The sequence below is a fragment of the Telmatherina bonti genome (genome assembly GCF_933228915.1).
Source record: "Telmatherina bonti genome assembly, chromosome: 4".
NCBI classification, from domain to species: Eukaryota; Metazoa; Chordata; class Actinopteri; order Atheriniformes; family Telmatherinidae; genus Telmatherina; species Telmatherina bonti.
Window position 1 is genome coordinate 29,683,694 of NC_136622.1, and position 22,600 is coordinate 29,706,293.

Sequence of the window (22,600 nt, forward strand, 5' to 3'; positions counted from 1 at the left end):
GTCTCATGATGTCAAAATGTGAACAGCATGATGAGGACAACTGTTTAAACACCAGCTCTAATTGAACCAGGACATTTATTGGTCAATTCAAGGATCACACACCTGCCGTGATTTTTGCCGTTAAGCTCCTTGTTAGAGAACAGCAACTTGTGCAAAATTTATTGAAACATTTAACAGTTGGACATGTGCATTTAAAAGCTTAGAGAAGATCACATTAAGTTCACCTGTACAGGTTTGAATGCATTTTAGGCTTGTTGTGAAATTTCACCCAAAAGCTGAATATCCCTAACTTTTTGTGAATAGTGTATATATGTATATACATATACACACACACACACACACACACACACACACACACACACAGTTGTGCTCATATTTATTCACATCTTTTCATTAAAAAAGGAAAAAAACAGCTGCCTGTAAAATAATCTGAAATTGACTAAAGTAATAATAAATAAAAAATTTATGAAAATCGTTACATTTTTTTATATTTCTGATTCAATAGAAATATTTAAAAAAAAAAAAAAAAAAAAAAGCAAACAAATGATATATTTTATTACATCACTCATAAACTAATATTTTGTTGAACAATCCTTTAATGTTTCCGCTACAGTCAGGTGTTTTCTGTTCTTCTCAGTCAGACCTGTCGACAGATATTTTGTCCCACTGTTCAACAGAAAAGTGCTCTAATTTGTCCAGGACCAGTTTGTTTGTTTGTTTTTTCTTCAACTCAATTAAATGAAAAAACAGTATCTTATATTACTAAATTATATTTTTGCAAATTTTTAGTTATTGTTCCTTTTAACGCTCCAGTTATTTGAGTGATTGTTGTAAATTTAGCCTTTTCTTTAATGAAAGTATGAATACATATGAGCACAACTGTATATATACATATATTTTAAACTTTAATGGAAGAGAGTCACATCTCGGACAGCACATATTTCTCTGTGAATGTAAACTTTTCCTGTCTTACTACTAAACTGTCACTAGAGGGCAGCAAAGTCAAACATAATTAAAACGAAAGATTCACATTAAAGTCAAAGTGTGGTTTTTCTTCACAAAGTGACAAACACGTACAAAAAAGCCTTTACATGGTTTTCAGGGTCTTCAGAGTGAGAAAAAACAGACACAGGAAAGTGTGAGAAAGTGGACATGGGACAGGAGGCAGCACCTGAGCAGCAGGGCTGGCAGAGTGCAGCAGTGGGAAGGAGGGACGGTGGGTGGTGCAGGTGTAACAATAACAGCAACGACTGTCGAGAGGAGGAGAATCCTGGGAAAAAGCAACAACGCCAGGAGGAAAGAGACTCAGACAGAGTGAGAAAGAAAAGAAGTTACAAAAAAAGGACAAATAGCAGAAAGCTTAGTGACAGGTGGTGATTACAGGTAAAGATGCTATACTGGGAGAAGGAAACAGACAGACACTGAAGCAATGACAGCAAGCATGAAAACATCCTCGCATAGCATTCTGTTGTGCTGCAGCTGGAGGTCTGTGATGCAGCCTTGAGGAGCATCTGGACAGAAACATCAGCACAACGCAGCTACATTGACACCAAAAGCTGCAGAAATCCACAACAAGCTAATCTGATCCCAAACAGTGATGTGTTTGAACTACAACTTTTCTTCATGCTTTGGCTGTTTTGCACACTATCTGACATGTTGCATTGCCAATATACTTGAGATCCAACTCACCCCCGACTTCCTCGTGTTGCCTCTGGGTTTGGGAACAGGTCGGCTGGACTTTGTCTCAATGACATCTGAACTGGTTCCTGCAGGGAGGTTCTGCTGCTGCTTGGTCCTCTGGGCCTGCAGAGCCAGCTGATAGGCCACCTCGAATGCTTGGCCCAGTGTCAGTATAATCTCATAGGTCAGGTTCTGTGCAGAAAGGGAGATCAGGGAGTTCTTTTAGATTTAATGGGCTTTGATTCTCCATCTGGGAGAACAGCACTGTACTCAGCAGACAAGAGTGAGAAAAAGAAGACTTGCACCAAGACTTCAAAACAAACTTACATAACATGAAGGAGCAGAGCTAAACCGAAATTCATCCTGCATAGCTTAAATCTGGTGGATGACAGCTTATTAATGTGAATATGCACCTCAGACTGGAGAGCAGAAACATGCTCTACATGCCTCAGGGGGCTGAAAAAGCAAAGCCATAGTCTGAGCTGCGTTTGACAGGAATGGGACGTGGAGCTCTGCAATCATCTGCATGTAATTGGATGAGGGAACCTGCCTAGAGACAGATATGTCATGTGGATCGGTATGTATTTTACATAAAGCCATGATGTGCTTTTTGCCCTCTGCACCACGAAGAGATCAGCTCCGAGTCTCATTGTGTGGCGAGGATTGTATCTGATGAGAGCGGGATGGCGGTCAGCGCAGGCTGGAATAACAATCACAGCCTTGTTGTAGTCTGTAATGCTTATCGAGCTGCTGCTGAGGGGTTGGAGGGGGGCGACTTCTTACAGCCGCACAGAGGAAATCACAACCTTCAGAAAGCAACGGCCACCTGAGGAAAGCCTGCTTTGTTAAAACGACTCCACTTTTATGAAGCAGATTAGAAGCAAAAATCATCAGATCTCTGGGGGGGGAACAGTGAGGTGATAGAGGGCTGCTTATCATGGTTGGAGTGGTGCTGCGTCTCTGAGGAGGCCATCAAGCACAACTGAAGCGTGACACCTTGAGGAGATAGGACTGCCTGGAGATAAGAGTGTTGACCGTGCAGCCTGTCACATCTCCTCTACGTTACTCTTACGGCCAATGCTGGAGGAATTCAAATAAGCCAGTTTGGCAAGTTTGCAACGCTGTAATAGTTTATGTTGGTTTTTATCTTTTACTGTTCAGATGTTACCGTGCCTGCATGTAGCTTAGATCAGCAAGCAGAAGCAGCTTAATCATTTCTAATGATCTGACTCCTTCTAATGATCTGGGTTTGCAGAAATGGGCACATTTTGGTTACTGGAAGAAAAATGAATGATCTAAATACTGCAGCTGGCTGAACAAGGAGCTCTGATGGTGCGCTATGAAAAACCAGAACCAATAATAAACAAATTTCTGCATGCAGAGTTTAACTCTTAACCTAGTGGTGTGCAGAGTCTAACAACAATTTGTTTCAAATACAGAGAAACTTTATGAAGTTGCTGTGCACAGCAGACAAAAGGAAGTAGTGAAATAAACTCTCTCAGGTGAACTTTTGTGAGTGTGTCCTTACCACATCTACTGTGCTGAAGACATGGCAGTAATGGTGGCTGGTCTGCAGGTCTTTAGTGATGTAAGCAAACGTGCACAAGTCCTCCGGGTCCTGGGCCGCACAAGATATATTACGGATCTCATGCTCTGCAATGATGTTCTGCACCAAAAAGGAATACACTTGTAGTAAGTAAGCTCTAGGCTTCATGTAGGATGAATAAAGAAATAAACACTGACAGGATATTAGCGTTATATGGAAACAAGATGCAACAAGTGATGCGATCTGAAGCTGTAAATCTGTAAATTTAGAAGAGGAATTTTTTTCATTTTCCCACAGCTCTAACAGACCACAAACCCACAAAAAGCAAAACCAGAATGTGACTGTTGTATGTCAGCATGATCAGATACACAAACATGACACAAGCTCACAGGAATGGCAGCTATGACCACAGAAAAGGAGCAAATGTGACGTTTGAGCAAGTTGACTGCACATGATGTCAGCCGGAAGATATGTGGGTGTGTTTGCGTTGGCTTTAGATGGAGGCATGACGTGACAGTGAGGATAAGAGGGGTTAAAAAGGTCAAAGTAAACACAGACAGGGGCTGTGTGAGTGCACACTCAGCCAGGCGCTTACCTTGTTGGCTGCGTCGATGAACTTCACACCCTTGTAGGTGACTGACAGGACAATAGTTGGAACTTTCCTCATTTGTTCTGTCGACCTCTGGAGGTAAAAAAAACACAAAAAAACAAAAAAAACAAAAAAAACAGCATGGGCGTGATTTACTGGCCTCTCATGCAACATCCATAAAATCATCTGCAGATTTAGATGCTGGAGATATTTATTGCATACCCTCATTTTGGCACAAGCATCCTGCGTGGACTCTGTTCCCCTCAGATCTTTAATAAGCATGGAACCAAGGTACTATTAGGAGAGGGAAACATTAGTGATGGTGCACTGATTCAACCAAAAGGATTTATACAGTAAGGAGAAAGCAGTCAGTGTACATTGGCTTCGTAGGCGCAGGATTCAAAGATGAGTTTCTCCGGCTGGTGATGCCAGTTCTGCACCGGAGCATACGGTGCTGCTAGACTTGGCGGCCGCAGGGTCAAACGAGGCTCTCGATGCAACTCTTCATGTCGCTCCTGGGAAAATGTCAAGTTTTATCAAAGAGCTCCTTCAGATTTACCGCATTGCATAAAGATAAGCAGGAAGATAGAGATGAAGCTCATACCTGAGGTCTGTGCCGCTCACTGCGAAATCTTTGGGCGGCATCTCGGTCGGGATCTGGTGCTTTCTTTCTGCCTGACTCGCCTCCAGGCAGCAAAGGGTCCATCGAGTGTCCCGAGCTAAAGTCCATCTGACTGAGCAGAGATGAAGTCTGGGACCCAGGCAGGTCCTGGTACTGTTGGGGTGGAGGCACACACACAGTTTGTCTGACATGGACATCAGTATGCTTGTTAGCAAGCTCTCCTTTAGACAACTTAAAAAAAGTGAACAACATTCGGCTTTTTGTACGTCAGAACGAACCTTAATTGCATTATAGGTTTTTCAAGTGGACTTAATTTCACTTTCTCTAAACTTTCAAATGCAGAATATGTGTAAACTATTTGCTATTTAAGTATTTCTTAAAAACTTGCTGTCTCTAACATTTTGATGAAGCACAAAACCCCCCAAAAAGCCATGAATCAACCACCGAATGTTCAGGTTTGTATGTTGCATTCTAAAGCGTGACAGTGTGTGAGCCCTCACCCTGATCTGAGACAAACGGGGAGGTTTCACTGGAGGCTCCTCATAAGGCCTCTCCGCTAAGGAGGCAATGATGCGTTTCCTGTGACCAAGCAGGGTGATTTTTAGCACCTTGGAAGATTTAAAAAAAAAAAAAAAAAAAAAAAAAAAAAAAAAAAAAAGAGGGAATATTACTGACAGAGGTAAAACAAAACACTGAACACACACCATAACAATGCTCTCATTAAAAGTTCCTCACAGAGTCACTGAAGCAGCTTTTTCTGAGTCTGTTCTATCCTTGTAAACCTCATACATCTGTGTGGGGATGTACACCCGTGCCTTTATTTAACAGACGGCCAATACAAATTTCCACCAATGATTGCACAACACTCCACTTGAGCTACAGGTGGCAGTAATGCAACGAGAAATGCCACAAAGCTGCATCAGAGGCAGGAAAGCAAATCTTCATGTCAGCATGGTGTTGAAAAACTTTGGCTCATTTTAAATGATTTTAATACCTTTCAGTGATACTAAATCTAAACATAGCTTCATTTTTACTCCAGAGTGTTTTAAGACACTTGTGTCCTCAAGCATTTTTACTGTGTTCCACCAAAAAAACATTTTTTTTTCGATACAGCTGCCATGCTGAGAGAAGATACACTTTCACACAGATGGCAAGCGAATGAGCTCTGACTTCAAAAATTCATCTTTCATTTCTTAACATCTGGCCATGGAAATGACCCCCCCCCCCCCCCCCCAGTGTCTGCATATTCAACCTTTAAAGTCTGAACAGTCAAACTGAATTTCTTTAGCACAGCTGAAAACTAATTTCACCCTCTGATGCTCCTTACAGTCCCGCGAACGTCACCGTGACTCACATTGACGATCTCCAGCTCCCACAGGTTCTTCACACAGTCCAGGCTGCGGTAGCCGCTGGCCAGGAAGTTGTGTAAGTACTCGTGCAGACCCAGATTCTCCAGCCAGGAGGAGAGGGAGCTGCTGCCGTCACAGCCCAGTGCTTTCACCTGCAGGAGGAAACTTCATCTGTCACTGATGCTTTAAGAGATTGAAGATGAGGACTGGGTCAATAGTATATAATAAGTTTTCCATCATTTCAGTGGCTTTGCTTCAGTAACACCTTAAATGTCCTGAAATGTACACAACTCATAGTCAGCAGGTTGGACAAGTTGACTTTAGGTCATGTACAAGTCAAAATACAAATAAAGAAGTTTTGCATAATCAGGTCATCCCTTTGCACCAGTCTACTGATCTCTTTTCAGTCTTGAGAAGAATTCTTCGTAGTTGGCAAAGACATTCAACTGGATTCACTGTTCGCAGATGGTTTCTTACACAACTGCTAAACAGTAGCAAATGAGCTGATGTCATGTCACATTGGCATTATGATGCTCTGCAAAAACATTTTTACATTACTTTAATGAACATAATCTACGTCATGAAGAAAGAAGAAGAGATTGTGACAATTTTTGCGATTAAAATTCAAATGTGAATAATTATATTCTGTGATAATCAGCCAGATTACCCAGTAGGGCTGTGACGATATGCTTTTGTCCCAATTCGATTCGAATTGGGTGCCAATTCTATTTAAATTGCGATTTTCACAATTCTTCGATATTGCTGATTTTTGTAGATCAAAAACAAACAAAAAAAAAAAAAAATGGATAAAACTTTATTTTTTGCTCGTCATTTTTCTTAATTTCAATTCGGAAAAAACAACACAGTAACCAGATCATCATTCCGCTGCTATAATGCCCAAGAAGAAAAGTAAAAAGATCAATAAAAATGACAAAAAAAATTTATAATGGATTATTTTTATCTATTTGAAAAAAAAAAGAAAAAAAGAATCTATTCTAAAATTGTGAAACAAAAATCTCGATATTCGATTTTTGGACTCGATTTTCCCCACACCTATCAACCAGACTTTTAATCAGAATTCTTCATATAACATTGAGTTAAATGCTCATTTATTAATTAATTAGCTTTATTTTGTTCATGTTACACTACTGTTCCATTTCCGTAGTGGGAGACTAAAGCACCCTTGACTTACATCCTTGAATCACAAAACAGGACATCTTGGGTCATTTTCCACCTGTAGCTTCTCAGCTCTACTTGGCAATCATTTTTAGGGTTCCCCATGAAGTACCTGCCAACAGGTATGTTTTTAGCACCTGCTTGGCGAGGGTTCCAAGTGAATTTAGTCAAGCTGACAACATGATGTCTGCACATTGTAGGCCACTGATTGGTTGGGAGCGATGTCACTGCATGATGACTTGACAGCTACTCCTTCACAAGAACCACAACAAATTCTCCTGTACCTGCAGCCATAAACCAAACAGGAGGTATACCATCATCCTGATGTCCCCGATTGTGTCGCGTTTGTGCAACAGTGTCATTGTTTCCATGTTCATGATGTTTTCATATTCAGATTGCTTTCTGAAATACTTATACAATATAGAGTTTATTATTTATCGGACTGCTTGTTTTTATTGATTTAAAAAAGTAGCGATGTGCCGTAATGAAACTAAGGATGCAACACAAAGTGATGCATCATGATGTATCGTGGAAATGAATCTAAAGGTTGACATAATAATCACAAGAGTTGATTCTTAAAATGAATGAAGCTGTACACCCCTAATAGGAGTATTAGATTATTATAAGTATTAGATTTCTTCCAGCACATCATTTACAGATGATATAAATGACTATAACTGTAACTATAAACGGATTGCAATCAGATAAACTAAGAGAGGTGGCAAAAAATTCCAGTTTATCTTATTTTGAATGTAATAACTCATCAGTAAGTTAATAAATTTTGATAAATTAGAAATTTGTTAATTAGAAATCTGTCATAAGAAGCTAAGAACAATGGAAGTAATCAGCAGAGTCATGCAAAATTACCCCAAACTGAACTAGAGTAGTACTGATTTCTAACCTGCCAGCAGAGCAGTGTTCCTCATTGCGTGGCTCGTGAACCGCATGCGGATCACTGACTCTTGACTCGCAACTTGTGAAGTAGCCACTGGCTTTCTGAAAATGCTATCTAAAAAGTCATGATGATCCTCAACGGTGCAGTTCTCTCCACAAACAGGAGCTGCAGGCTGCTTGCAGACACTCTGCTGTCCTAGCGGCCCGAACTGATCCTGTCAGAGTTGCCAGTTTTGGCTGATTTCAGCTGCACCGAACTCCACCACAGAGCTGCTCCGTCGGTAGCTCCGTATGTATATTGAAAAAGAAACACCCACATTCCAGAGGCATTATAGTATTTTCACCATATACTGTTTTATAAGTTACTCCATGCAATGTTTAGGATAACGATTCCTTGCTAAAAAGTTGAATGTTACTGATTTGGCAACGTAGCAAGATACGTAGCGTGGGAATGCTTTTTTTGGGGGGTGGCGGCCCTCCTCTTGTCTTATTGAGTGCGGCTCTTATTGAATTAACAGTGAGGACCACAGCTCTAAAGCAGGGGGTACCGTACTCAATCCAGTCGTACGAGGGCCAGCAGGTTTTCCATCAACCTTGCTCCAACACAGCTGACACAAAGTCTTTGTGCTGAAACTGATAGGCTGTTATATCTCTTTAATTTGATTCAGGTGTGTAGAAGTAGGAATACAAGGCAAACCTGCTGGACAGCGGTCCTCGTAGGGCTGAACTAAATACCCCTCTTCTATCCAGGAAAGATCAGCACCTTCAAACCTAACAAACAGAGTTTTATGGTGTCGTGTCACCTTTGGTAAAGAACGAGCCGCGTGCAGGATCTTCTTTCTGTGGCTTGGATCTGTGATTCCAATCTCTCTCAAGTCCTGGTCCTCCATGACATTGCTCCCCTACAGAAGGAAACAAGGGTTTATGTGAAGAATGGTGTCAGTGAACACTTTCAGAAAGAGGTTGAGACTAAAACATCTGGCATCGTGGAAAAACTGCTGAAACACACCGCGCAGTTCAGAAAGGGATAATGAAATCATCTCTGCTTCAATTCAAGGTTAAATGTAAAAGGAGATAGATCCTCCATGAGGAGATCCTTTGCTGCAGGAGAAGTATTGATCCCAAGTGTGCTACCAGTGTAGAAAAAGATCAATTACTCCTGAGTGATATCCCGCACAGAACCCGGCCTGACCATCGTCAGTGGACTATGTCGATAACTCCTTAAATGAGACCTCAGTGTGTGTGTGTGTGTGTGTGTGTGTGTGGTAAAGGGTGATCAAAATAGTGTTTGGTTACACGCTATCATGGATAATGGAGAAAAGAGGCATAAATCGATGTGTGGGATGAGAGCGGTCAGTGATGTGAGCTGGAGAAGAAAAATACGAGCCGGACTGTTTTTAACTGGCTGTAAGCTGAGAGATGGAAGCACCTGATGCGTCGCAACAAAGCTAAAACTTCAACAGGAACATTCAATTCAGGGTCATGTTTGGCACTAAAACAAACAAACAAACAAACAAACAAACAAACAAACAAACAAACAAACAAACACACAAACAAACACACAAACACACACACACACACACACACACACACACACACACACACACACACACACACACACACACACACGCCTCATTGACGGGAGAGAGGAGAGGCTGTCAGTAGGTCAAACCTGACCACCTGTGTTTCATTCTGTGGAAGGAGGGCCGGGTTTTCTGCGTGACGCTTCCAGTGACGCCACTATGCTGATCTCAGCAGGATGAGTACGTCTCCAGTATTTAAGCGTTGCATTGACGATCTCTTTAAATCAGATAAATACGAAACATGTTGGATGATGAAGACAGAAGCATAGTGAATGTCAGAACTTTCTAAAAGCCACGTAAAATCAGGGTTTTGGTTACAACTCATTTCATATCACGTGTTTGTTGCTTCCTTATTGCCTCCTACTAAACTTCCAGCGTAAAGCTCATTATCTCAGAGTCCACATGCTGATTGCTGCCTCTCCAGTCACCAATTTAAACCATGTGGGGAGCTGAATGGACAGCAGCACTTCCAATTTAGATGGAAGGCTGTATTACTATCTCACTATAGATGAATGGATAAATGACTGTCGGGGATGACATATTGTATATACTGTACATATGTGGTAAGATAAAGGTTTTACCTGTTTTCTACAATCTCTTCACATTTTCTATCTGGCAAAGAGGTGAGTTTAAGAGCACAAATACGGTAGGATAACACATCTTTGTCTTGGTAAAGCAGACTATTGGATGTTGCCAGACAAAAACTTCTATTGTTCCATCCAACACAAGTAAAGCAGTCATCATGCAGGAACTATTGCTTCGGTGTTCGATATTTCAACTCATTACTACATTCAGTGCTTGTTTTCAATCATATAAGCTGTTTTTTTATTTTTACTTTTTAAAAATAAGTTTAAAGTAAATCTGATTAATGATTAAGGAAAATGCATTCATTTATATTATAGATTGTTAGATGGTTTCTAATCCAGCTTTTGTCTGTTTCAGACATTTAGGTATAAAATGTTTCAGTGAATGTTGATAATTGTGTAACTTGTTTTTTTTTCTGAAAACCCCTTTTTTGGGCTTTTTTGTGTCGTAATTTGTTTTTCAAGCTCATTAATGTCTCTCAGCAAATGATTACATGATAGTATCTTAAAATATTGTTCAATAGTTTTATCTTAACTTTGCAGCCACTCAAAACTTAATCAGCCACTGCAATGTGTGACTGCAGCATGAATGAATCGAATCATCATACACACGTATAATGCTAGAAATAATGTTGCAGTTGCCTCTGTTATTTATCTTCATTTTAAGCCCCCTAAACACACAAACAATGTAATGTCAAGTTGACAATTATCTGCCAGTTTATATATGCATTACAGAAGGGAAATGAGTGAAATGATGTAAATTTTGTTTTAATGCTTGTGCCACTAATCCATCTTTGCTCTCCTCTCATTAACATGCCACTCTGTCCCTCCTCTGCCATGGTGCTCCACCCTGGTTTGAAAGCATCTGAATTCAGGTCGGGTGCTCTGGATCACTCATTCTGATCGCCAAAAAAAAAAAAAAAACCCAGTCATGGTTTGTCCTGCAAAATTGACTGGGATAAAACCACACAGACCAGGAGGGGGAAAAAAGCACAGAGGAAACTGTGTCAGATTGAAAAATATTATTCCAGTTAGATTCACATGCAAATGCTTTTAAATGGATATTAATGCATCACCATCACTGCAGCAGAGAGCAATCAATTAATCCATTCACAATCCTTCAGCGCCTAATGCATGAAGCCATTACTGTACCTTCCTGCAGGGTTTGCTGGCATCGATTCAGTCCAGCGCAACTTTTCAGACATTTAACGGCAGTAAAAACAATGATGAGAAGGCTAGAAAGATGGAGAAACCGCTGGAATGAGATGGTTGAGTCGCTACGCCGAAGTACAAACAGAAGTTTTGAGTTCTGCTGCCTGCTGGAGAACTTTTAGATTAAAGCAAACTCTCTCCAAAGGAATTATTGCTTCTTAAATGCCCTAACAAAGGCAATTTACTCCTCTTGATCTGGCTGCATAAAAGCTAGCTTCAGACAGAGGTGCCTCTGCAGAAAACACCTTTGGCTGAATCTGTCAAGGCCAAGAAAGGCTTTCCACAGAAGAAGAGAAGTGGGGAAAAGGAGTCGTTTCATTTCAGCGAGTATTACTTTTCAGCACCGGTGAGGACCAGAGAGCTGCATGGCTTCACACAGCTCAGTTGGTCGGGGACATTTGCTCCACAAGTCGATAAAAAGCATCTAATTGGTTTCAGCGGAGGCTCGTCCTTTGCTGCGCTGCTTGAACACAACCCAATCAGCGTCGGCATTGATCCACTTCTAAAGCGAGCCTGCAGGTTAGACTGAGATGACGGTGGACTTAGTGGCAGAGTAAACGCAGTTTACTTAGTCACCTCGTTCAAACACCTGGCTGCAGCGGACACGTCACTTCTCAGCTACGGTTCTTTCTTGAAGGAACACAGAACATGCCGATTTTTTACATCGTCAGATTAAAAAAAAGTAGAAGATGTGGTCACAAATGCAGGCTACATCTGACAGAGTTTTAGACAGTGATTTAGGTTTGTTAGCTGCTAATAAAATCTGGATTCTTCCTGCTTACATGCTATGTTGCTATGACAACAGTGGGTTCGGTCAGCTTGTGACTGCCGCCACGTAGCTCTCTGATTTAGTTATTCATGTCTGTGTTTGTGGAAACATTGGATTTAAGGAGTGGTTTTGCCCCAAGCAAAGATCCCGTTTGTGCAGACAGACAATGGGACATCTGCCTCATGACGAAAATGCTGAGAACAGATAAAGCCAACTGCTGTATGTCAAGGACAACATAAATAAGAAGTTTTGACTTTTCCCTGCAAGATATGCACGTGACACTACGTAACTGAATAAAGGAGTTGAAAATGAAGTGCTGAGGTCTGAGATTGTTTTTTTTTTTTTAAGTTTTGTTTCTTGTGAATCAGAATAAAATTAGAAGCTGCACTGGAAGCTGTTTGTAAGAAATCCAAGATGCATGCTTTGCATTAGAAGCACATACGTTTGTAGAGCCCATCGAGCATCACAGATCTGAATAGATCATCCTTCTTCACAACGTTCAGCTTGAATGAAGTCCTGGTCTGGCTTGTGGCCAACATCCCACCTGTTTTATTTTTTGCCAATTCTGTTTATTTTTATTGTTTCATTGATCAGCTGTTGCTCCTGTTTTGGGCCAGGCCTCTACATCCAGCTAGCATTTATTTTAATGGAAATATATCAGCTAAATGTAAGTAAATAAACTTCTCATGAGAAAATGCACCATGTTTTTTTTCTTGACAAACACATGACAAGTGAATGACTGATTGTGTAAAATGTTTAGGAGAAGGTGTGTGCTGGGCTTTAAGACACACATGATGATTGTTTCATCTTTAAGGTATTTACCAGCTCAGGCAAGCAGCTGGGTCCCTCATTCTCTCCTCCGTCTGTCCTCATTACAGACAAAAGCAACACAACTAACTCAGAGCGGCTCTGTGCGCTGTATTAACTTGTCGGCCTGGCAACAGCATCGAGTAGATCAGTGAGATGCTCGTCTTTTCTGGCCTGATAGATGGGAACCAGATGCTTCTTTCACTATCCATTTGAGGAGAGAGGCCACGACAGCAGCTTCATTCTGCTGAGTTAGATGGCTGGTAAAGCTAGTAAAGACCTGTGGATGCTCTGCATGAGAGCTTGGCACAAAATAAAAACACTCAAAAAAACTGAATGAAGCAGTAAATATTGTGATGTTATTCAGAATGGGATCCAGTTGCCATATTGACTTCTGTGCTGCATCCATCCAGAAATAATTGTAGCCGTTAGAAGATCAGGATTGCAGCTCACTGAGATTAAACATATGCAGTTGTATTACGGATGATTTCTGCAGGATTATTGCACACTAACACAACCCTTAAAAATAATCAGTGAAAGACGTGAGCAGAAAAAAAAACTTGAAAGTTCAAAGAGAGGAAGTAAGGCAAACAGGATGGAGATGATATGATCGTATGAAAGAATGAAGAGCTCACCATGTAGTGCAGGTCATCAAATCCATTCAGCAGCAGTTTGCTCTCATACTGCGGCAGCCCCACATGCTCCAGCCAGTCTCCCACAGGCTGGTCCAGCAGCCGGCCTGCAGCACCTGCTGACAGGGGAAAGCGCTTCAGGAGTGAGAAACCTTTCAGGCGGTAGCAGCGGCACTCTGAGGATGAGACGTGGCATTGCCACATCATTCTCGGCCAGCAGAGCCGAGCGCACCGGCAACAAGAGGCTGAGGGAGACAGCGTAATCCGTGGACAGGGCGTCAGCTCCCGCAAGGCTGCGGTGGCCGAACCAAAGCTACCCTAGAAGTCTTAAACTACCCCTGACAAGAGGAGGTGATGAAAGCGATATGAGCTGGTGGACTACCATCCACAGAATTCTTTGCTCTAGTTTAGAAGAAACATGCCACAAACAGATTTGCACTCAATCTCCTGCATGACTGATGAGAATTTACCAAAATTTTAGTAAAAAAAATGAACTGATAATACTCCAGCTGTGTAATGAAACACAAAGAATCAGAATGGGGAGTAAAAGTTCATCACTTTGAAGAAGCTCTTCCAGTGAAAGCAGCTTGTTTCAAACAGGCGGAAAGTTATATGGCTAACTAGTAAAAACACCCAATCCTTCTTCACTTAACCAGATAAAATCCACCAAACATAAGCCAGGGATCAACTTGAGATAGGATGTGAAGAAGAAAAAAGCAGCAGAGGCAGAAAGAAAGCAAGGGGGGACTGTGACGGGACTGTGACATGTCTGCAAAGAGCTGAGATTGATCACAAAGCAGTGCTACAGTGTCAGCGGTCAGGAGCCTGAGCGGAGAGCAGCCACACTGGACGAAGACAGATGACTACCTCTGCTCCTGTGGACATCTTACTCTCACACGCTCCCTCTTTAAACAACGGAAATCAGTTACGGCTTCTCTAACGCATTCAGACAGACATCATAACCTATACGGACATTTATGCAGAAAATGCACATCTAAAAGTTTCCCTTCGGCTTGTCAGTCTTTGTCTAATCTGCTCATCTTGCAGTAGAACCAACCCTGTTCCAGATGAGAGTCCCACAGCAACAACTCCATCTGGTCACACCAAAACTTTGGAAGTTTGTCAACGAAGAAAAAACAAGAAAAATCCAGACGAGAAGTGAGAATCCAGTCGGCCACTTGAAGGAGCACTTTTAAATAGAGCTTGCTCCCAGAAGTAACTCTGCTGCAGACAAGTGAGCTAAAACAGTCTGGACGTGGTCAACAGCAGCCTTTTGTTCTAGAAAAACGTCATCCGAATCCTTCACCACCTAATCCTGCATGGCGAGTTGCAGTCCTCCTATTGTCCTGCCTGTTTGCAGCTCTGCTGCCTCCGACTCCCCTCTCCTCTCTCTCCACTCGTTGCATGCACTCCTCTGCTGCCCCCTCTTTCTCTGAAACACTGCAGGTGGCTGCTCTTTGTCAATGCATGTACCATATCAGCTTGTGCACCCCCCCCCCCCCCCCCCCCCCCCCCCATCTTGCATTTGTTTTGGCTTTTCTGCAGTTTTTGCCTTGTTCCCTTCTTTATTTTTTTGCATTTGGAAGATTTCCATCTACCTCTTCCACTATTCCTTCTCTTAAGACAGAGAAGTCCGTCAGTAGAGGTGAAAACACAAGAACACTGCAGGCTAGGAGCCAATCAAGTCCAAGCACCACTGGCAAACACTGGAGTAATAGAAGCGGGAGGGGGGGGACGTGATGCGGCTGCTCGTGTGCTTTCTCTCCAGCGACTCCCTTGACGGCCTCCTGACAGCTGTCTCTGTCGGCCAGGCGGCTAAAAGGCTGCGGCTCACAGCGATGGACTCGGATGCAGCATCGCATCAGGCAGACGCAGCCTGTGAAGGGGCGCTAACGACCTCACTGCAGTAGTGTCAGCTTTCCATAAGACTATAGAGCCAAATGAGCCCCCGCCCCTTGACATAAGTAGTGGTTAATATTTAAACAGCCCACTCCAGTGCAAGGCATGAAAAGCAGAGGGTTCAGAATAAGAAGTGTGTGTGTGGAGAAACTGAAGTGCTGCACTGCTTAAGTATATTTCAAGACAGCAGAGCCAAAGTGAAGGTGAATGCTAAATGATGTGTGTGTGTGTGTGTGTGTGTGTGTATTGTGTGTGTGTGTGTGTGTTGGGGGGGGGGGGGGGGGGGGGGGGGGGGGGGGGGGGTTGAAAGGAAGAAGTTCATTATTTCAGTAGCACCCATCAACACCGATGACATGATTTGAAAAGCAAAAAAGAATCACAGGAAGGCAAATGATGCCTTCAATTGTTCTTCAGATGCTTTGGACTTGGAAAGAATCTAAAGGTAGGAGGAAAAGGCTGAAAGAAACCCTGATTTATAAGAAATAAAGACATACTCCTTAATGTTTAGCAGACATTTGAGTGCTGTGCCCAACATTACTCTATTTGTACTCTTGATCGATGTAAGGATTCCAAGCTGTAAAGAATTGATTCAGTCTCACAACTTTCCCAAACGACATTAGGAGCAAATACACCTTCCTAATCTTAATCTAAAGCTGTGCTAAGGAAAATAAATTCAGTTAGTTTCAAACTTAGACAGCATAGAAGTCATATGTCATGACTATTCATAATTAAACAAAGTAAACAAAAATGTCCGTCTCCAACTGAAATGATTTTCTCTATTACTGTAAAACAAAAACATTTTCCATCTTTGAAAAACCTCACTTTCAGAAAACCAACGCTGGTGTTAATATAATAAGTTTTATTTTTATTTTAAAGTTTTATTTTTTGTTCAGGCTTCCTTTCAATAAAACTAAAAGAACTGTTGAAAAAGGCCATAATGAATCACACAACAGGAAGTACGGCTGGACGAGGGTTTTTCAATAAACGCATTTTCAAGTCGAATTTTCCAAACCTGACGGGCTTGCAACAACTATCACAGGAAATGAATAATGCTGCAGTTGCACCATTTATTACAAAGGTTATTATCCAGTTTACAGCTCTGCCCTTAAACTTCCAGCTTTCATCTGAGATTTACTTTTAAATTCAGAACAACGCATTCAGCTTCCAGGCATTAAGCTAACCACCGTTTTACAGCATGCTGGGATCATGATGGTTACTCTATACTCTACCTGGTGTAGCATATTGCTGATCTCTGGAAAAGTCGATGCCGGCTCCAATCAGCGTCATGATCTTCTCGATCTGTGGACAGGAACAGACAGAGATAAGAGTCTGGAAGAGTCATCAATGTTAGTCCTCCACCGTTCAGCAGCAGTGATACTGGAAAAAAAAAGCCCCCATGCTTTAAACACTGGGGTCATTCCTTTTCAACTCACCCGACTCTTCAAGTCTGTGTCATAAATACCACTGAGAACGTTATGCAAGCATTTCTTTACAGCTTGTGGATTCTGCAAAAAGTTGGTAAAGTTTTGCAGACAAATAAGTATAAGATACAGATGGAAATAAATATCTTCAATAAATGTTAAATTTCCAAAAAGGATTCATTAAAATGGTTTTACAAGCACAACTATTCAGTGCACACATAAAATATGTGATACAATTCGATCGTTTAAGGGCTAAACTAAACAGAAGTTTAGCCAAAATGTATTTGGAGAAGAGTTTTAGGATATTTAAACGTTAAGATAAGCTTCTATACAAAATAAATAAATAAACAGCATAAAGAAGCTGAGGTGAGTGAGTGAAGTACAGAATGACCCAATAAACAACCAAAAGTCCAAGTCCCACAGTGTGTTGTGTGATCCAGGAGTCACAGCAGAGGCTTCGTCTACTCTCTACATCCTGGAGAAGGTCATTCGAGGTTGAAGAATTCTGAAACTGGACTAAACCTTCACTCGGTCTTCTCAGGCAAACATTTAAAAAAAACAATCACACACACATATACACGCACACACATCAGAATAACAATCATCTGCTGACCTAACATGCAAGTTTTTGGACAGGAAAGAATTGCAAGCACCCCCACAACCCCACACATATCCATGGAAACATGCTTTAAAGGATCCTGTAAATGAAAATGGTTGTATTTTTCATCACAGTATTATAATCCCAGCTATTTTTCATATTTGGGGAGTTGTTGCTCCTAGGCTGCAGGCAGCTGCAGTCAAAACCTGCCACAATATTTCTGACACTTCTTTTCACACACCTCTCGAGCTCTTTAATCAGAACAGACCAAATTAAATGCATAGAGAGATGACAAAGAAAGAGTACTATCGACCCCTGAAAGGACTAGCATACCCAGTTTAATGTCATGCATCACAACACAATGCATGCACAATGCTGCAGTTTCCTAAATTGCATTTAGAAGCAATATTATATATATAAAATTCAAGTGTCAAAGAGTTGATCTGAATATGCTTGACTACGAGGTGTGAATGAAATGAAAAGGAAAGAGACTGACAGGGCTGTGGTCAGCCTGCCAAGTTACTGTCGCGTCACTTCCATGGTGTTAGAAAAAGGCCACATTAGAGAAACTGGGGTGAATAGGTAGCTTTATGTGGCTTGCTGAAAGATTTTCTTCTCTCAAAGTATTCAGCTTCTGGAGCACAAGTCCTGGCTGCAGCTCAAACAGTCCAATAACGAGTCCCCATTAGTGTAATTATATATGCAATAAAGCGGTGGGAGGAGACCAGAGTCTACGTTTGTTCGTCATTGATCAGGATGTGGAAGTCAGAGGGACACAAGGGGGAGAGAGAGGGATTTAACTTTTTAGATGGATACATCCATTATAATTTGCTGCTGTCAGGCTGGATATCTTATCATAAAGTAAAGTGCCTGTGCTTGTGCAGAAGAAGAAATGAATACTCACAAAGATTATTACATTTCAAAGAGATTCATAAAATCTGAAAGGATCCCATCTACCTCTACAGAGAACGCCCCCAGAAAAGGACAGAGCCACAGCCCACCCAACAAAGGACCAGCAGGTATTCATATGAAGATGGGATTCTTACGCTGTCAAGGGAATTAGATCGTCCTTTTTTTGAAGTGCGAGTCGATTTTGTCTGTCAAGACAGAATTTTGGGTTTTGTTTTGACTTCAGTATGATTTATACATAGATGCTGTCAGCTATTCTCAGAGAGGCTTATTAAAACCAACCAGTTTTATTTGGAAAACACACCCAGCAAATACTGACTGGAAAACGTCGACGTAATGCTGCCAAATGGCTTAAAAGCATTAAAAAAAACCCCACATTTAGTCGTACTTTAATGTCTTGTTTAAAACACATTTACCACATGTGAACTAGTAATTATAACGCCTATGTAGTAATATTTGACTGTAGTTAATGAGATTCCCAAATATTCCAATCATATTGATTATTCCCAAAAGCTCAACCAGTACTCTCCACCGCATGCTCCTTGTACATAGGTGTTACACATCTGTGCACAGTGAGTCCTGTTGGTTTTAGATGATGATTAGCAATGAAGATGATGAATTCCAGACCAATATATTGGCAAAATGTCAAATTATTAATAATTTTTATATGTTTATTTGCAAAAACATCTGCTTTAAGACTAACGGCATGAAGTTAGCTATCCCGAAACATCTTAAAAATCCTGCCTTTTTCACCCGAAATACTATTCTACTGGACTATGGACTATTCTACTAAAACTATTCTACTGGAGGCTTGCTGATCTGACAAGACTAGTTGTTCCATCATCTGCTACTGGAGAACTGTATTAGTTCGAAGGTACATTGCATGTACTCTTACATCTGTGACTGATCTGAAATGAGTGTTTACTGAATCTACAGTAACCTGCATGCATTATTCGAATCTAGATAGTCTAAGCTTTCCAATGGTCTCCATAACGTGTGCAGGTACTTGGAGAGGAGACTGAGTAAAATACCAATTTATTTGTCGTGTCACAGGACATCTGGTATCAATGGGTTAACCTCTTCATTACCTCTGGTGGTAATAAAGAGGTTAAGTTACTGCAACACAGTAGATGACATTTTTGTCTGAGATATCAATCTTTTATCCATTTTTATTCAAAACTCAGCTTGATGTGATCCGAACACTCTCATAACAACCTGAATTACTTGACCCAAGCCAATTAGAAAGCTGCAGATGAGCGCCGACATGAATCAGGGGTCCGATCTGTGAAATCACACACAAACAGAGCAGCCACAACTCTGGAGTTAATGAGGACAAGACAGGTCTCGGGTCTCATAAAATGGCCTGTGGCTGCACTAAAAGGAGGATAATGCTCCTGTTGGAGGCATCACTCTTCAGCAATGAGGCAAGAAAAAAAAAAAAAAGGGGGACAAGATGGAGCTGAGATCTCACTCTGACGTGCAATAGCAAGTTTGTGCCTTCGCCTCTGTGGAGATGAGGCACGCCAGTACTTTTAAACACAGAAGCAGCGGCTGTAATATTCTCTTTGCTGTTCCACAACCCCACAGCTCTCTGAGTCTCACACTGCAGTGGGGGGAAAAAAAAGGGAAAAAGAAATGCTAATGATCAGCTGAACAAGCACTCGCGCTGTCACACAAGTTCACAGGAATCAAAATGTAAACTGTGCATTCTGTCTCAGAGTATCGACTTTACGTGCACAGTGTAATGGAAAAGGGAATGCTAGCCGGTCCGATGAGATTCAGAGGCGGCTACTGTGAAAGGCAGGTGTGATACAGACAGTGTTGGAGCTGGGTAAATATATCCTTATCAAGGGATACAACCCACTAATTTCCTCAACGTAAATGACATCCATTACAGGGAAAAAGAAAAAGGCTCTACATTTCATGGAGGACTGAGATGCTCCGAGTGGTGGGGATTAATAAAGAGCAGAGAGTGGAGGGAGTTTTTGTGATGCGGCACTGAATCAATACAGGGAGCCAAAATGGAAGCATCCATTGTTACTTGGACTCAGTGTGAGCGGCGATACATAAAGAGTCGGGTCAGAAGTCACCAGCGAGGCAGAGGTCAACAGCTGAGGAGTTGGCGTGATGAGAGACGGTCAGGGGGAGATTAAAGCCATTTATCATGCTTCTCACAGCAGGCCTGCGGACTCATTTCATAGCCTCATGCTATAAAACCAGGACTTGAAACTATCTTTTCATTAGCAGCCTTGAGAATCTAAACAAGCAAACAGAGCCCAGAAAAGCGATGGCGTGAGAGCTAAAGACGCCTGGCGCAGTGCGTTGGGCTGAACAGAGCATGCCTGGACCACCGGCCTCAAATTGGCAAGCTGGCAGGCGAACAACGGCTGGCTGAAAACTATGAACTCAGGCATCAAGGGGAACACAAACGCTTTCTGTAGCGGGTGCCAACGGTGGGATAAAGCACAGTCAGCAGGCACATTAACATCATCCTGAAATAAACCAATGTCAGTGCTTCCAGTTTTAGGAACAGTTGCCCTTCAGAGTCCGCAAAAACCTTGTAAACCCGTCCCCCAAAGGATCCAAAAAAGTTGAAATTCTTCATTCAGCTGAGAGCAAATGGACCATCCCCCCATCTCCAGTGGGTGAAGTGGTAGCTACATGTCTCAGTCACCTGTGGTTCTCCTGTGTTCGGCCTCTTTTGGGGATTAAAGAAAAGATATCCCCTGCTGGGTCTACCTCTCTGTCTCACACACACACACACACACACACAGTGTGGTTTGATCCCAGTGGGTCAGAAACACAAGACTTCTCCTGACTAAACAGCAAGTCCAAAGGAATAAAACGCAACGCCAAACCAGAGACAAGCCATGACACGTCAACACAAGAGAGCAATGAGGACAGGAAGACATCCGAGCTTACAATACGGCAGTGGAGGAGTCTTTCAAAGAAAAAGGCAGCAAAACAAGAAGAAGATGAAAGAAAGACAGAAGCTTCAACTCAATTCTGATGCTTGGTAAAAAAAAAACAAAAAACAAAAAAAAACTTCAGTGCATCACACAATGAAAAAAAAAAAGTTTTAAATGGAAAATATACAAAGTTCAGTTCATTCAAAGTAGGTGTAGAAGATGGATGAGCCTCTGGCACATCGGCTGCTCTGTAAGGGAATCGATACTCACAAAAGCTGGTTTCATGGTGGCTACTGGGTCTGTGGAGTGCAAATCGAAAGTTAAAAAGTGGACTGGGGCCGCAGATCCTTCTGTCTCTGTTTGGAGCTCTGTCTCCTTCTCTATGGGAGTGTTGGCCCACACAATATGCCCCCCTGGATTGTCATCTCCAGTCTGATTGCAAGGACCAACCAGCATTAGTATGCGCTTTCCACACCAGCACACATTCACACAAAACACACACACACGCACACACCCTTGAGCTCCTTAAATGGAGAGATGCATAGGCCAAGACCTCATGCAAGTCAAATCTGCCCGTCTTGAAACCAGAGGCAGTGTATCTACGTGTGTGTTTGTGTGTCTCAAAAGGAGGAGGAGAGGGAGTACGGACAGATACAGAAAAGAAAAAGAAAGTGGGTGTGAGGACCAGAATATTTAGCAGACTCAGATTAAGAGAAGAAAAAGATGTTTTTCTTTTTTTTCTTTTCTTAGAGGAGTGTGTGAATGCACTCTGGGGTGGGTTTGGCAGTGTCCTGGGACCTGCTGGACAAACGCTGTTAAATAGCTTATTAGAGCACCAGCAAGGTGGATGTCATGGCAACTCAAGGACATACCGTAGATGGAGTGATAAGTGATGAAGTGAAGGAAGAATAGAGGAGAACTGAGACAAAAAAAAAGGCTTTAAAAATTTCAGGACACTCCAAGCACCATCAAAGAGAGTGCAGGGAAGGCTACTCCCAATCAAACTTGAACTACTTTCCTCACACATTCTGCTCATAATAATAAGAAGAAGCACTTTAAAACCAGCTTGTGATTATTTCTACGTCTCAGTCCCACATAAAAGCACCAGAAGGAAGATTCAAGCTTCCTGCTTTAAGCACAGAACCTGCGCTTAAAAGTAACCAAATCAATGAGAGCTGATTTCATTTGAAGTTTTCGTAAAAGAAAAATAAAAAAAATAGAACAATGTAGCATCGGTGCTGCCAGAAAGGACAGAGTTAACTGCTCATATCTTGCTTCCTCAAAGCCTCCTCTGAGAGGCAGCAGGCTTAAATTTTGTACGTCGGAGCTTAAGGCTCGTACATTTCAAATTCCCCCTTCCTGCCATGCATAAATGTGAGATCCATTGGTCTAGCTGACAGGCTGCTTCACACACAAATACA

At 41.9% G+C, this 22,600-nt stretch overlaps 1 protein-coding gene across 7 annotated transcripts in view; it reads right to left on the bottom strand.

Moving 5' to 3' along the window:
• LOC306755104 (ankyrin repeat and SAM domain-containing protein 1A) overlaps positions 1-22,600 on the bottom strand; it is a gene marked incomplete at its 5' end in the record, with an annotated part of 63,958 nt that overhangs the window by 4,866 nt on the left and 36,492 nt on the right. For 3 of the 7 annotated variants that reach the window (XM_079239363.1, XM_079239361.1, XM_079239367.1), the window contains 12 exons: positions 1,172-1,270; positions 1,690-1,872; positions 3,209-3,346; positions 3,822-3,908; positions 4,038-4,109; positions 4,193-4,330; positions 4,420-4,590; positions 4,938-5,045; positions 5,792-5,938; positions 8,660-8,758; positions 13,447-13,562; positions 16,572-16,641. In XM_079239363.1, the coding sequence (XP_079095489.1) occupies positions 1,172-1,270; positions 1,690-1,872; positions 3,209-3,346; positions 3,822-3,908; positions 4,038-4,109; positions 4,193-4,330; positions 4,420-4,590; positions 4,938-5,045; positions 5,792-5,938; positions 8,660-8,758; positions 13,447-13,562; positions 16,572-16,641 (1,428 nt within the window). The remainder of the gene's footprint in view (positions 1-1,171; positions 1,271-1,689; positions 1,873-3,208; positions 3,347-3,821; positions 3,909-4,037; positions 4,110-4,192; positions 4,331-4,419; positions 4,591-4,937; positions 5,046-5,791; positions 5,939-8,659; positions 8,759-13,446; positions 13,563-16,571; positions 16,642-22,600) is intronic. The other 4 variants (XM_079239366.1, XM_079239364.1, XM_079239362.1 and 1 more) reach the window with 3 other exon arrangements.